Source organism: Hyperolius riggenbachi, chromosome 5, assembly GCF_040937935.1.
Source record: "Hyperolius riggenbachi isolate aHypRig1 chromosome 5, aHypRig1.pri, whole genome shotgun sequence".
NCBI classification, from domain to species: Eukaryota; Metazoa; Chordata; class Amphibia; order Anura; family Hyperoliidae; genus Hyperolius; species Hyperolius riggenbachi.
Window position 1 is genome coordinate 31,196,260 of NC_090650.1, and position 13,464 is coordinate 31,209,723.

General features: G+C 46.2%; 2 protein-coding genes across 3 annotated transcripts in view; one reads left to right on the top strand and one right to left on the bottom strand.

The window, feature by feature from the left end:
• Window positions 1–6,165: 6,165 nt before the first annotated feature.
• AP5Z1 (adaptor related protein complex 5 subunit zeta 1) lies at window positions 6,166–8,969 on the bottom strand. Its single transcript, XM_068235378.1, has one exon. The coding sequence runs from the start codon at window positions 8,770–8,772 to the stop codon at window positions 6,274–6,276; it is 2,499 nt and encodes an 832-aa protein (XP_068091479.1). The 5' UTR covers window positions 8,773–8,969; the 3' UTR covers window positions 6,166–6,273.
• The window catches only part of LOC137518082 (uncharacterized), a 49,810-nt gene continuing 45,225 nt past the window's right edge, over window positions 8,880–13,464 (top strand). The window contains exon 1 of one of the 2 annotated variants that reach the window (XM_068235375.1): window positions 8,880–8,974. The gene's annotated coding sequence lies outside the window, so the exon portion shown is untranslated. Of the gene's footprint in view, window positions 8,975–9,138; window positions 9,157–13,464 lie in introns of those variants that run through there. The other variant, XM_068235376.1, reaches the window with a different exon arrangement.

The following is a 13,464-nucleotide window of genomic DNA, read 5'->3' on the forward strand; positions in this document are numbered from 1 at the left end:
CTCTCCTCTCCTGGTTGGTGCTCTCTTTCAGGTGGCAGCTCCTTCGTTCAAATCCCCCGCTGTGGGGGACTTCGGAAGTGTTTGGGAGCAGAGTCCTCCTGAAGACAGGCGGCTCCATACTGCGCATGCGCGATAGTTGGCGTACGAAGTGTGGAGCAGCCCGTCTTCAGGAGCACTCGGGATCCCAAACACTTCCGAAGTCACCTTAGCCTGGCAGAAGGAGCAGTATTTGACCAATTTAGTCAAATACTGCTCCCGGGGACAGCGCTGCACGGCGGGCATCGGGAGAGGAGAGGGAAGGCTCATTAGGCCCCAGAGCCTTTCCTCTCCTTAAGTTAAGTATCTGGTTTCTTTTTTTAAGAAGCGGTTCCCATTAGCTTTAATAGAACAGTAGTAAAGAAGAGAGTCTTATTTTTATTTTCAGTTATATAGCTTTTTTTTATAACATTGCATCATTCTATCAAATTTGCAGTTTACACACTACACACTGGATTTTATTTTAAACTATGAAATAGAGCAGAGCTAATGGCCCTTTGAACTTCTTTATAGTAAAATATAAACTGGAGTTGTCTTTCGCCGTTTGATATATAAGTGCTTCAGAAAACAGCACTGTAACCGGCCAAGTTTGGTTGGAGAGCTCATAGAAGATCTTTTGCATAGATAACTCTTTAACTCTTCCTGTACTGGAAACAATATGAGACTCATATCTTTGCTACTACTGTCTTATTGCTTAGCTGTACTACACCTACAATTCATTATATCATAGGTTTATTATCACTTCAGATTCCCTTTAATGAGTTACCATACGCTCTAATGAAACCAAGCCTTTTGTGAAATGTCAATTCACTAAGGCTGTTACCATCTGGGGAAAACTAAAATTTACAGACTAGTGAGGTCAAATCTTGGTGAATTGTCATGCAGTTTTTCTGTAAATTGGAGGTGCAACGCGTATAAAGATACATGTTACCGCCCACGATAGCGTCCTGCACCAGCGGGAACACGTGCAAAGGTACGGGTTGGTGGCCGCCGACTCAGTCGGCAAAATCAAAACTAGCTGACAACGGGGCACCGGAGGAGAGGTGACTGACGTCGAGGTCACAGGGGGCTGGTAGGTGCCCCAGGTAAGTGAAACTTATTTTTTATCACAGGGTTAAGGTTCCCTTTAACTTCCTTGCCGGTTTTCCCGACCTGAGCTCGGGGTAGAAAAAAGAAGCTGTTAGCGGTGATCCCGAGCTCAGGTCGGGGTAGGCAGTGCAGCGCTTTACCTATCAGTTTTGGAGTCCAGCTCGCGATCGCGCTGTGCAACGGGACTCCAGCCTCTCTCCCCGGCAGTGTGGGGTCTTTCCCTGGCCGCCGGGATCCCTATGTCCCCGCTATTCTTCCGGGGACCCGGCGGCCAATCGGAGCAGCAGAGCGGCAGTGGCGACGTGACGTCATCGGGGGCGGGGCTAATATTTAAAACGAACTTCTCTATATTAGGGAAATATAGAGAAGTTCGTTTATATGTATATTAGCGCCATCTTGTGGTCAAAATAAAAACTGCAGCGCTGGAGCCCAGGAAGGTAAATTTTTTATTCTGCTGCAGATCTCCCTGCCAGAAATGATTTTTTTTCAGGTTTTAAAGAGACTCTGTAACAAACTTTTCAGCCTTAGTTCTTCAATCCTATAAGTTCCTTTGCCTGTTCTAATGTGCTCTGGCTTACTGCAGCTTTTCCTAATTGCACAGTGACTGTGTTATCTCTGTTATATGATCTAATCTGTTTCCTTCTGTCGGCACAGTGGGGCTAAAGCTGGAATGTGTGGAATGTGCAGGGCTGCTTGTGATTGGATAGAAGCTATACACACCCCCTCCAGGCCCCCTGCAGGCTCTGTATGACTCACACACTCTGCTTATGTGAGCCTATCACAAGCTGGTTAGTTTGTTTGTAAACACTGCCTAAACCTGTTAATTACAAGCCAGGATTGCTGCAGAGAGTGGCAGAAACAGCACAGAGGGGCCCAGGAGAAAATAAGGAATAGAATGGTATGCTTTTTGCTGTAAAAATGTTAGAGTACAGATTCTCTTTAAGGTCTGAAAGAGTAGAAAAAAAATTGCACCTCTTTTAGACCCTAAAATCTGGAAAGAATCAGAACGGCAAGGAGGTTAAGCAAGCAAAACTCTCTAAATACATACAGGGTGATTTTCTCTATGTGTTCCTTCTGTCCTGTGTAAGAGTTCAGGTCCACTTTAAAGGAAACAGAAACCTGAGACAAGTGATTGGAAAACATTTATATTTCCCTGGGGTTACCTACAACTCAGAGGCAAAAGTTTGGGCGCCGCCATAGGCACCTATATAAATATCGGCAATAGTGTGAAATTTGGGTGCCCGCTATTTATCGAGAGCCCCAGTTTCACACCATTAGCATCACCGTCAGCAAACAGCATTTCCCCCAAAACAGTATAAATATGGCAGCTCCCGCAGTTTCTGATGCAAACAACCAATTGCTTAAAGTGACACTGAAGTGAAAAAAACCTTATGATATAATGAACTGTATGTGTACCATGGATAATTCATAGAACATTAGTAGCAAAGAAAAGAGTCTCCTATTTATATTTTCAGACATATAGCATTTTTTTTATCACATTGCATCAGTCTGTCATATTTACAATTAAAAACCACACTCTGTATTTCAAACTATTAAACACAGCAGAGCTAATGACTCTTTAAACTACCCTGCAGTAAAACCTTATCTGAAGCTGCCTCTGTTTCTTTGATGTATAAGTGCCTCAGAAAATAGGAATGTCTCCGATCAGAGAAAGTCTTTTATATACATAACTGAAGTTTCTTCCTGCACTGGAAAGCAATAAGAGACTCGTATCTGTGCTGCTAATGTTCTGTTTCTTAGCTTTACTACACATACACTTCATTGTCTCATAGGTTTATTTTCACTTCAGATTCCCTGTAAATAATACTATAATACACATTTTGATATAGTAAAAAATATTTTGCACAGAAACTTTAGATATTTGCCATGAGCGTTTTCCCTCCCAGTGGCATGTTTAATAATTCTAGGTCAATGTTTAAACCTCAGAGATGTCTGAACAGCAAAGTAGATGCGCTACTGAAAAATAGTATTGCAAGAATCCAGCAGTCGCTCCAATTACATAACAACAAAATCCAATATTTTATTTTCAATATTTTGAAGCCACTACGGACCCCCCTCCTCAAGAAAAAGTGTAGCAATCCCGGGTTCCAGATCTGTCCGATACGCACCTAGCACGTCGCTATAACGAGTGTCAGAGCCCAAGACTGAATGTTCCTTAACAAAAGGGTCCTGGGTAGCTTTAAAACATTACAATGTTTAAAGTGATATTAACCACTAGAGGACTGCAGTGTTAAACACCCCCCCCCCCCCCCCTATAGACGAGGCCATTTTTCACAAAAAGGGCCACTGCTTTAAGGCCTCGCTACACGGCCACACAACACAGCACCAAAGTGACCCTCCCCCACCAACAGAGCGCTCTGTTGGTGGGGTCTGATCGCTCCATGTTGTTCATTTTTTTTTAATTTTTAACCAGATCCGGACCGACGTAGTTTGAATCTACGTCCAGCAGGAGGTGATGTGGCCCTGACTAGACGTAGATTCAACGTCCCATTAACCACGCCGCCGATACCGCCACAATTTGCTCTCCCTGCCGCCTCTATGACGGCAGAGCACTGAGAGCCGGTCAGAAGCAGTTTTCATTGGCTCCTGGCCCTGTCATCACTGTAAGCCAATCCCATTGGCTTACATTGATTGAAGCCACTTTCATTGGAGCCAATGAAAGTGGCTTCTGACTGGCGCACAGCGCTCTGCTGCCAGAGAGAGCAGCCTGCGCCGGGGACAGAACAGCGTGACCGGCGGATTTTTGAGGCAAAACGAAGCGTCGTTTTACTGTACCAGCAGCCTCTGGTCCTCAAAGAGAACCAGAGACGAAGTACCCTCATGTATTTTATTACATTTATCAGTGGGAACATGACAGTAAACACCTACCCTGCTTTTAGTTTCATTTTTATCTGCTTAATTAGTCTATTAGCAGCTGTGATAAGAATCCCCGACTGGCTCAGTCTAGGTTTGACCTGGAATCATTATAGCTGAGTCACTCTTCTGTGGAGTCTTTTCAAGCTCAACCCTGCCACCTCATGGTTCAGATTTCCTGCTTTGCATACTGAGAGCTGTGATGGCATAGGAGGGGCTGCTCCTGCTGAGAGAGAAGCTCTGAAACAGACAAGTTTTCAGAGCAATATGATCTGTGTGCTCTGTGTGCACTCTGTCTGCATAGATACTGATGATGACTGCAGTTTCATTCCTATTAGAAACACTTCCTACAGGCAGCTGCACATCATACCAAAATGAAAGCACACAGATGAAAGGCTGCAGCAGCCTTTCTCATATAGCCTAGATAGCAGCCTAGTCTCATATAGCCTAGACAGCACATCCAGAACAACTCATAACCCGGAAGCAGAAGGGATATGAGCCGGCGGCCATATTTGATTTTTCCTGGAGCAATAATGGATAAAATAAAACACTAAAAAAGGCACACCAGAGCGGCAAAATTATCAGGTAGAGCATTTATTCTTTACAAACGTTCATCTCTGGTTCCCTTTAATGGGGCAGAAGCTGCTAATGGAAATGGTTACATAAATTTGATCTTTTTTTATTTCCCCCCCCCTGCACTTCCCTCCCTATGACAGCAGATCACCCCTGAGCCAATGGAGGGGACAGTCATGTCACACGGCTGGCCCCAGTACAGCGCTGCCTTAGATCGCCGCACAGGTTTATTAGATGGCGGTTTCGCTGCCTAACAGCCTCCCAGCAGTGATCGCCGCTGGGAGACAGATGGCGGAGCTCCGTTACGTAATTCATGCGGAGATGCGTGTGCATCTGCACATGCGATTTCCTGCAACCCCCGCCCCAAGGACCTTCCGCCCATATGCGTTAGGCGGTCCTGGGGCTGCCGCCGCTTCCACGCCCATCGGCGTGACACAGTCGGCAAGAGGTTAAACACTAAAATATTAAAATCTAAAAAAAACCACAGCATTGTGTTAAAGTAATACCGTACAAACAGACCCTGCCTTACAATCTTTTTTTAATTGCTCAAGTGTATGTGTGGATTCACAGTGGTCCATTGCATAACGCTACAATTAAATAAAAAAAATTATCCTAAGGCAAGGTCTAGATATTACATGAACACAATGTGCTCTATTTACAACACTTCTTATAAATGACTTATTTATCACCTCATTGATAAAAATAACCTTTCAGCACATTTATAAGCAAAATAATCACTCAAAGTAAGTTGTCACCTGATTAACTTCATTTCAATATTACTTTTCTTACCTTAAAGAGACACTGAAGCGAAAAAAAAAAAATATGATATAATGAATTGGTTGTGTACTATGAATAATTACTAGAAGATTAGCAGCAAAGAAAATATCCTCATTTTTATTTTCAGGTATATAGTGTTTTTTCTAACATTGAACCAATCTATAATATGTGCAGATTACACAACACTCAGCATTCAAAATGATTCTTTCAGAGCAGTCTGTGAACTAATGACCTCTCCTCTGGCAGAGAAAAAGTAAACAGTCCAGGAACACTTGAAATAATAAAAGTCAGACAACAGCCTTCTCCACGACTTTGAAAGTCGTAGAGCTTAATTGCTTTTTTGCATAGAGATAACTACTGGAGTTTCTTAACTCTTCCTGTACTGGAAACAATTAGACTGATGTATCTGATCTTAATGTTTTATTTCTTAGCTGTGCTACACATACAAATCATAATATCATCATTTTTTTTTTCGCTTCAGTGTCTCTTTAATTATATGTTTGCTCTTTGGGAGCTTATAAATATAACACACAAAGTGAAAACAGAGGAAAACAGGTGAAAAAGCTTTGTGAATCATGTACAATGCAGTGTTTCGTTTTTTTTTAAGATTTTCATTTTTTAGAGTTTAATACCACTTTACTCTGAAGTTTATCTAATTGGAGCGCTTGCTGGATTCTCTCATGACTAAGTTTAGATATGTGGCATCATATCTGTATAATGATGACAATACCACACTGCGCAATAAAAATAAAGGCAGAAAGAACAACATTGTATTCCACTGAATATAAACAAAACACAATTAATGATACCAACCAATACTGCTCAACTGATTTAATGTACACAAAATAAATTGTATCTCTTGCAAGCCATTTTGCTGTGTAGAAAATATAAGGTGTCCAGCACCGAATTTATAACTAGTAAACATCATGAAATGCTCTGTGCCCCCAGCGGCATCCTGTCCCTCTGCAGCACATGGCTTGATGTACGGATCGCCAATGGCAGCGAGGTAGATTGATCCTGATGAAAATGATGAGTGCCCACATCAGCAGGAGGAGTCAAGACAAACTGCGCCACGCTGGGCAATTTCAAGAGGTTGAGTAGTTCCGTGGCTCGAATAAGAATCTGTTCGCTATCCTCCTCACCATAAGCTGATATCATAGCTGAACTCTGCACACAGGACCTCATCTTGGATAGATACAGCGACACTCTAGGGATGAGGTCTTGGCTGCGTGATGCCAGTTTGGTCAAGGTCGTCATAAGGGTGGTGATAACCCGAGGAGAAGAGATCGGAGCGCTGGATGAACCTCGAAGCTGTGTTACCTCAAACAGCAAAGCTTCTAGAACTTCGAAAAATCTGTTCACCTGCTCCACTGTGCACCTCTTGTCGTAGGACACCGACACAAACTCTCCCATGGCCCAAACCACATGAGTGAAAAATGGCTCCTTGTTCTGAATGTTGCCAACTGTGCTTATAAAGTCTAACAACTCACGGGAAAGTTCAACAACCACAGCAGGGTGCAGGCGGCACAGGTGAGGAATCTGGGAACTGAGGACCCGGTTTACTTCAGCCTGGAAGGCAGGAGCCTCATACAATAGACCGCTGCGATCCAAAAAGGTTAACATGACTTTGTTGACTAGAGGACCATCAGCAAACTTGGTAATGACACGGACATATAGCTGGAGAAGACTTGGGATGACCTGAGTGCACTGGAGGACACGAGGAGACCCACTCATATCTGACAGGAGGTGCCTCAGCTGATGAAAGTCCTCAGGAGGAGGACCATTCCAAGCTTCACAGCGTAACAGATATTGGAAGAGGTTCTTGTAATATGGATGACGAAAGCCTTCTGCAGAATTTAAAGGAAGCGTTGAGGGCTCCAAGATGGACTTTTCTGTGGATACAGCAAAACCGTGCTGGACCTCCATTGCAGCAGTAAGACATGGCAAGTCAAGCAGAGTGTGAAGTATTTCAATTGCAGAATCTGGATTAATCAAAACTGGAAGAAGCAACACAAACTCTGTGACAAGTGCCGGTGCTTGCCAAGCCAGAAGCTTCAGGATATTAGGGAAGCTTGTTTTGAATGCCTCCACATTATCTGCCAAGAAGCTGCCATTAGCCCTACAGAATCGGACAAACTGAAAGGCCAGAAGTGGCTGATGGTAGAAATCTGCAGGAACCTTGGTAAAGAGATGTCTGTAGACAGCCTCAGACTCCACAGCAGCTGCTTCGCTGTGGTTTAAGTAGAACTGTGCAACAGGCAGCAGTGCAGGCGCCAGTGAAGGGTCGGCACACAGCCGCCCGTGCAAGATCTTCATGAGAGGCAGTGTGCGGTACAAGAAGGACACGTCCTGCTTACAAAGTATATCAATCAGTGTGACAGCTTCCACCAGGCAAGCCCTCTGTAAGTCCAGGTCAATCCTCCGCAGGGGCTTTCGGTTACACTGCTCTATGACTCTCAGGCAATACTCAAAAGCTTTGTCCCTCAAACGCTCCCGAGGAGGAAGCAGGCGACTAGAGGTGGATGAGGCGGATACCATGGAGATGACCGATCCGTCCACTTCAGACTTGTCATCTGATCCGGACAATCCCACAGCACAGTACTGGAGCAGCCAGCGCCGCAGCAGAGAGAAGCCTTGAATGTTCATCCATTGCTCTTCTGTCAGGTTTTGGCTGCCGCTGAGCACAGTGAAGAAGTCAGTAGCAATGGTGCCATCCACCTCACAGATCTGGCCAGGCTGCTTGAGGCGAGGACTGGAGAAGAAGCCAGAAGGGGCAGGGGAGCTGCTCTGGTGGATGGAGGCATAGCGAAGCCAGTCTGCCAACCTCTTGTTCATCAGATTGATGTTGTCCTCTTCAAGGCTCTCTGGACAGACGGCCACCGCCCTCATCAACGCCGGCAGAAGGGGCCTTAGGCTGTGGCCTTCAGGTGTTCTGGACTCCAATAGGCGGCACAGGCGTGACCCCAGGGCCATCAAATCTTCAGTGGAAGCCTGAACCAGCAGCACAGACAGGAAGGAGCTCTCCAGGTGGGGGAAGTACATGGAGGTGCCCCCCATGTGGGGACTGAGCAGAGAGTGGCCACCCAAGCGTGGGCTGGGCAGGGGCCCCGGGTCAGGGGTAGGATCCCAGGTCAGGGTGAGCAGTGGGGAGGGGCAAATCAGGCACAAGATGGCAGCACTCAGGGCTTGCAGCTGGTCTTGGTGCCCATACAGAGTCTGCTCTAACTGCCCCACCAGGGCGGAATCCAGGGAACAGCGCCTCCTGCTGGCCGCCAGGATGAGCTGCAGCCTCCGCAGACTGTCCACCGTGTCCGCCCCCGGGGAGGTCAGCTGCACCCGGCATCGTCCACAGAACCGGACGAACTCATCCTCCCCCAATTCCCGGGCCTGCCGGAGCAAGCTATCCGCCGCCGCTGAGAACATCTTCTTACTGCACTTCCGCCCTCCCTGAACGTCACTTCCGACCAGGGACGTTTTCCCCAGTCTGTGCGTGACGTCACTTCCCGTCTACACCGGCAGCGTCCCTTCTTGCCAGAAACAAGTTTTCTGCAAAATACCCTTGCTGATAACGCGGCGCTTGCGGGGAGAACTCCACAGATAACCCTTTATTCGAGTGGAAAAGGTGGTGGGTCATGTGACAAAACTGACCTCACCAGTGAAGGCGGAAGTTTTCCTCAATGGTTCCCGTCACGTGTCTTTGTTACCATAGTAACAGCTAGGCGTCTCTGTGGAGACCATGCTGTTTGTTATGCATGTTATGACACGTGACTTCTAGAGCTGAGAAATCCTCAGAAAGCAGTAATATAAGTACTGTTAATTTAAAGGATACCAGATGTGAAACAAGCTAGTGAAAAGAGGGGGGAGCAGGCATATACTGTCACCTTGGAAGTATTGTCTCGCAGTCACTAATGGATCAAACCCATAGTCTTTAAAGGGGTTCTTCCGCGAATGAAGAAAAAAATAAAAAGTGGTTTATGCATAAACTAAAGAACATCCTTCTAAAATAGTGCAAAAAGTTTTTTTTTAAAAAATGAATGCTTTCCTCAATACAACATGTAATATAAACAGTGACGAATGACGGATTGGGAGGCTAATCCATTTAATAGGGGTGTTTTTTTTTTACTTGCATTTCACAAACAGAAGTCCTGCCTACGTAGTTTTCAGTTAGGGATAATGGCTATGTATATGCTTCTTGTATTCACTCACAGAGAAAGGAGCCCCCTCCTTCTCCTCCCTGCAAGAACAGCTAAGCGCAGATGCCGGCAACTATTGAGTTCGTCATGTGTTTACAGTTGCCTAGCAACCAGACCCGGCCGCTGTGCAGAATAGTTTGTATCTTCTCCCAGCGAGTCAGTCCCCTTATCTTATCTCTGCCAGGAGAAGAGTTCAATAAGGGGACACACTACAGCTGATAGCAGATGATTCTCTGGGAGAAGATACAAACTATTCTGCACAGATGCCGGGTCTGGTTGCTGGGCAACTATGTAAACACATGACGAAGTCACTGAATAGTTGCTGGTATCTGCGCTTAGCCGTTCCTGCAGGGAGAAGGAGGGGGCTCCTTTCTCTGTGAGTTAATACAAGAAGCATATACAAAGGAGATCAGCCGTTATCCCTGTAACTGAAACTCCTAACAGCAATGGATTACACAACTGAAAACTACGTAGGCAGAACTTCTGTTTGTGAAATGCAAGTAAAAAAACAAAAACACCCCTATCAAATGGATTAGCCTCCCAATCCGTCATTCATCACTGTTTATATTACATGTTGTATTGAGGAAAGCATTCATTTTTTTGAAAAACTTTTTGCACTATTTTAGAAGGATATTTAATAGTTTAAGCATAAACCACTTTTTATTTTTTTCATTATTCGCGGAAGAACCCCTTTAAGGGGAGTGCGACAGCTGAAAAGAGGGATGACGCCCTCTATGCAGTATACAACAAGGCAGAAAGCTGGCACATCCAAAATCAATCTTTATTATTTCTATGTAAAAAAATGGCCAATGTTTTGCTGCTGCTGACCCCAGATGAATACACATCACTGACAGCAAGTGTTTTAGAGGACTCCCGAATTCCTATGCAGAATTGCAGAATTTTTTGCACAGCAGCAAACAGATCTTTGCCTCAGAGCAAATATTGCCTTGACAAAGGGGCCCTACGTGGCAGAGGCGTCCCAGATACCAGGCAAGGACAATCGGTGGCCTGGAGCGCCGGGTGGGGGAGGAGCGCCGCCGCGGAGGGAAGTGCCCACCTTCCCCAGCCAGACTTCGTGACCCCTGTGGTGAACTGGCCGCAGTGTCTAATAGACGCCGTCAGTGTTGCCAACCTTTCACGTTTTTTTTTTACTGACAAATACCTAAAAATGTACTGAGAAAAGATTGTTTTTACTGACAAAATCTCCTGTGCCGCGCGCAGCGTGGCGCGTTGAAAAATAGGCGTGGTCACGAAACAAAATGTGGTCGTGGTCATGGGTGGGGCCAAATATACATGATTTTAGTATTGCTGTAAAAGGTCTGCCAGGGAAGTTTGAGCTCTGCCATAGTGTTTTCCCCCCTTCCCCCAAAATACATGTAATCTTACAGCATTTCACCAAAAATCCACGTAATCTGGCAGAGGTTCTTCCAAAATACAGACAATATGGCAGTGGTTCCCAAAAAATAGATGTAATCTGGCAGCAGCGATTCCCCCAACATACACATAATCTGGCAGCAGTTCCCCAAAATACATTTAATCTGACAGCAGTGGTTCCCCAAAAATAGGTAGCCCCAGGTCTATAGGTGTCTCCAGAATAGGTGGCCAGGGGTATAGATGTCCCCAGAACAGGTAGCCAGGGGTATATGTAGGCAGGGGTACAGGGCCGGTTCTAGACTGGCACATATGAGGGGGCAGTCAAATGGGTAGGGGGCAACATGTTAGAGGAAATTTGCCGCGGCGACGTAAGTGGGCATGGCAAGTAAATGCACATAATGAGAGACAGCGTTTCACCAGTAAATGCACATTAGAGACAGCCTTTCACCAGTAAATGCACGTAATGACAGACAGCTTTTCACCAGTAAATGCACGTAATGAGAGACAGCTTTTCACCTGTAAATGCACGTAACGAGAGATAGCTTTTCACCAGTAAATGCACGTAATAAGAGACAGCTTTTCGCCAGTAAATGCACGTAATAAGAGACAGCTTTTCACCAGTAAATGCACATAATAAGAGACAGCTTTTCACCAGTATATGCACATAATAAGAGACAGCTTTTCACCAGTAAATGCACATAATAAGAGACAGCTTTTCACCAGTAAATGCACATAATAAGAGACAGATTTTCACCAGTAAATGCACGTAATAAGAGACAGCTTTTCACCAGTAAATGCACATAATGGCAAACAGCCAGCATCCTCAGTATATGTAGCCAGGGATATATGTGCGCGGTATATGTAACCAGAGGTATATGTCCCCAGTATATGTAGGCAGGGGTATATGTGCCCAGTATATGTAGCCAGAGGTATATGTCCCCAGTATATGTAGCCAGGGGTATATGTGCCCAGTATATGTAGCCACAGGTATATGTCCCAGTATATGTAGTCAGGGTTATATGTGCCCAGTATATGTAGCCAGGGGTATATGTGCCCAGTATATGTAGGCAGGGTATATGTGCCCAGTATATGTAGGCAGGGTATATGTGCCCAGTATATGTAGCCACAGGTATATGTAGCCAGGGTTAAATGTGCCCAATATACGTAGCCAGGGGTATATGTGCCCAGTATATGCAGCCAGAGGTATATGTCCCCAGTATATGTAGGCAGGGGTATATGTGCCCAGTATATGTAGCCACAGGTATATGTCCCAGTATATGTAGTCAGGGTTATATGTGCCCAGTATATGTAGCCAGGGGTATATGTGCCCAGTATATGTAGGCAGGGTATATGTGCCCAGTATATGTAGGCAGGGTATATGTGCCCAGTATATGTAGCCACAGGTATATGTAGCCAGGGTTATATGTGCCCAATATACGTAGCCAGGGGTATATGTGCCCTGTATATGTAGGCAGGGTATATGTCCCAGTATATGTAGTCAGGGTTATATGTGCCCAGTATATGTAGCCAGAGGTATATGTGCCCACAATAGGTAGCCAGGTGACCCCCCCCCCCCCCCAGCAGGAGGACAGCAGCGCAATGGAGGGAGAGCTGTGGCATCAGCGGTGGAGAAGGGGGGCAATCTACCCCCCTTCTCTCACCTTAGTGCTCTCCCTCCCTTGCTGACTGTCCCCTCCTGATCTAAGTGCTGAGTGGCTGGCAGGCAGCAGCGAGCAGAACTTACCTGCGTCTCGTCGCCGGCGCGGGATGATTTGCCGCCACTCTGGTCTGGTCCAGACCAGAGCAGCAGAACTTCCAGCGCAGGAGCGAGACGGAAGGTAAGTCCCGCCCGCTGCCAAACGCCACTCAGCACTTAGATCAGGAGGGGACAGTCAGCGAGGGAGGGAGAGCACTAAGGTGAGAGAAGGGGTGGGGGAGATTGCCCCCCTTCTCCACCGCTGCCCACAGCTCTTCCTCCACTGCGCTGCTGTCCTCCTGCAACAGGGCCCTTACGGACGCTGCTGAATTCCTTACGAAATTCACGGGCAGCTCATTTTGTATCAAAATTTACGGGCTGCCCGTAAATTTACGGGCGGTTGGCAACACTGGACGCCGTGCCAGTTCATCCCCGCAGCTCACTGCTCCAGCCTGCATAGTTTTCCGGCAGGCAGAGCAGGGCTTTGGCAAGATGGCGCGCCGACACCTTGTACTGGAGACTATTTGTTTCTCCAGTACAGGGCTTCAGGCGCCATCTTCCTGTAGCCCTGCTCTGCCTGTCAGCGGCAGCGCGGGACTTTCGGAGGCTGGCTGCGCTGCTGCAGGAAGATCGTCGGGGGAGCTGCGCCCAGGGAGAGGATTCTTCTGCAGGTGAGTAAATGCTTTTCTTTTTACAGATAATTATACATTTTTAGTAAAATGCTGTCCGCATTAGGATTATTTCCTGGTGAACGTTGGCCACATACGATTATTTCCTGGTGAACGCTGGCCACATTACGATTATTTCCTGGTGAACGCTGGCCACATTACGATTATTTTCTGGTGAACGTTG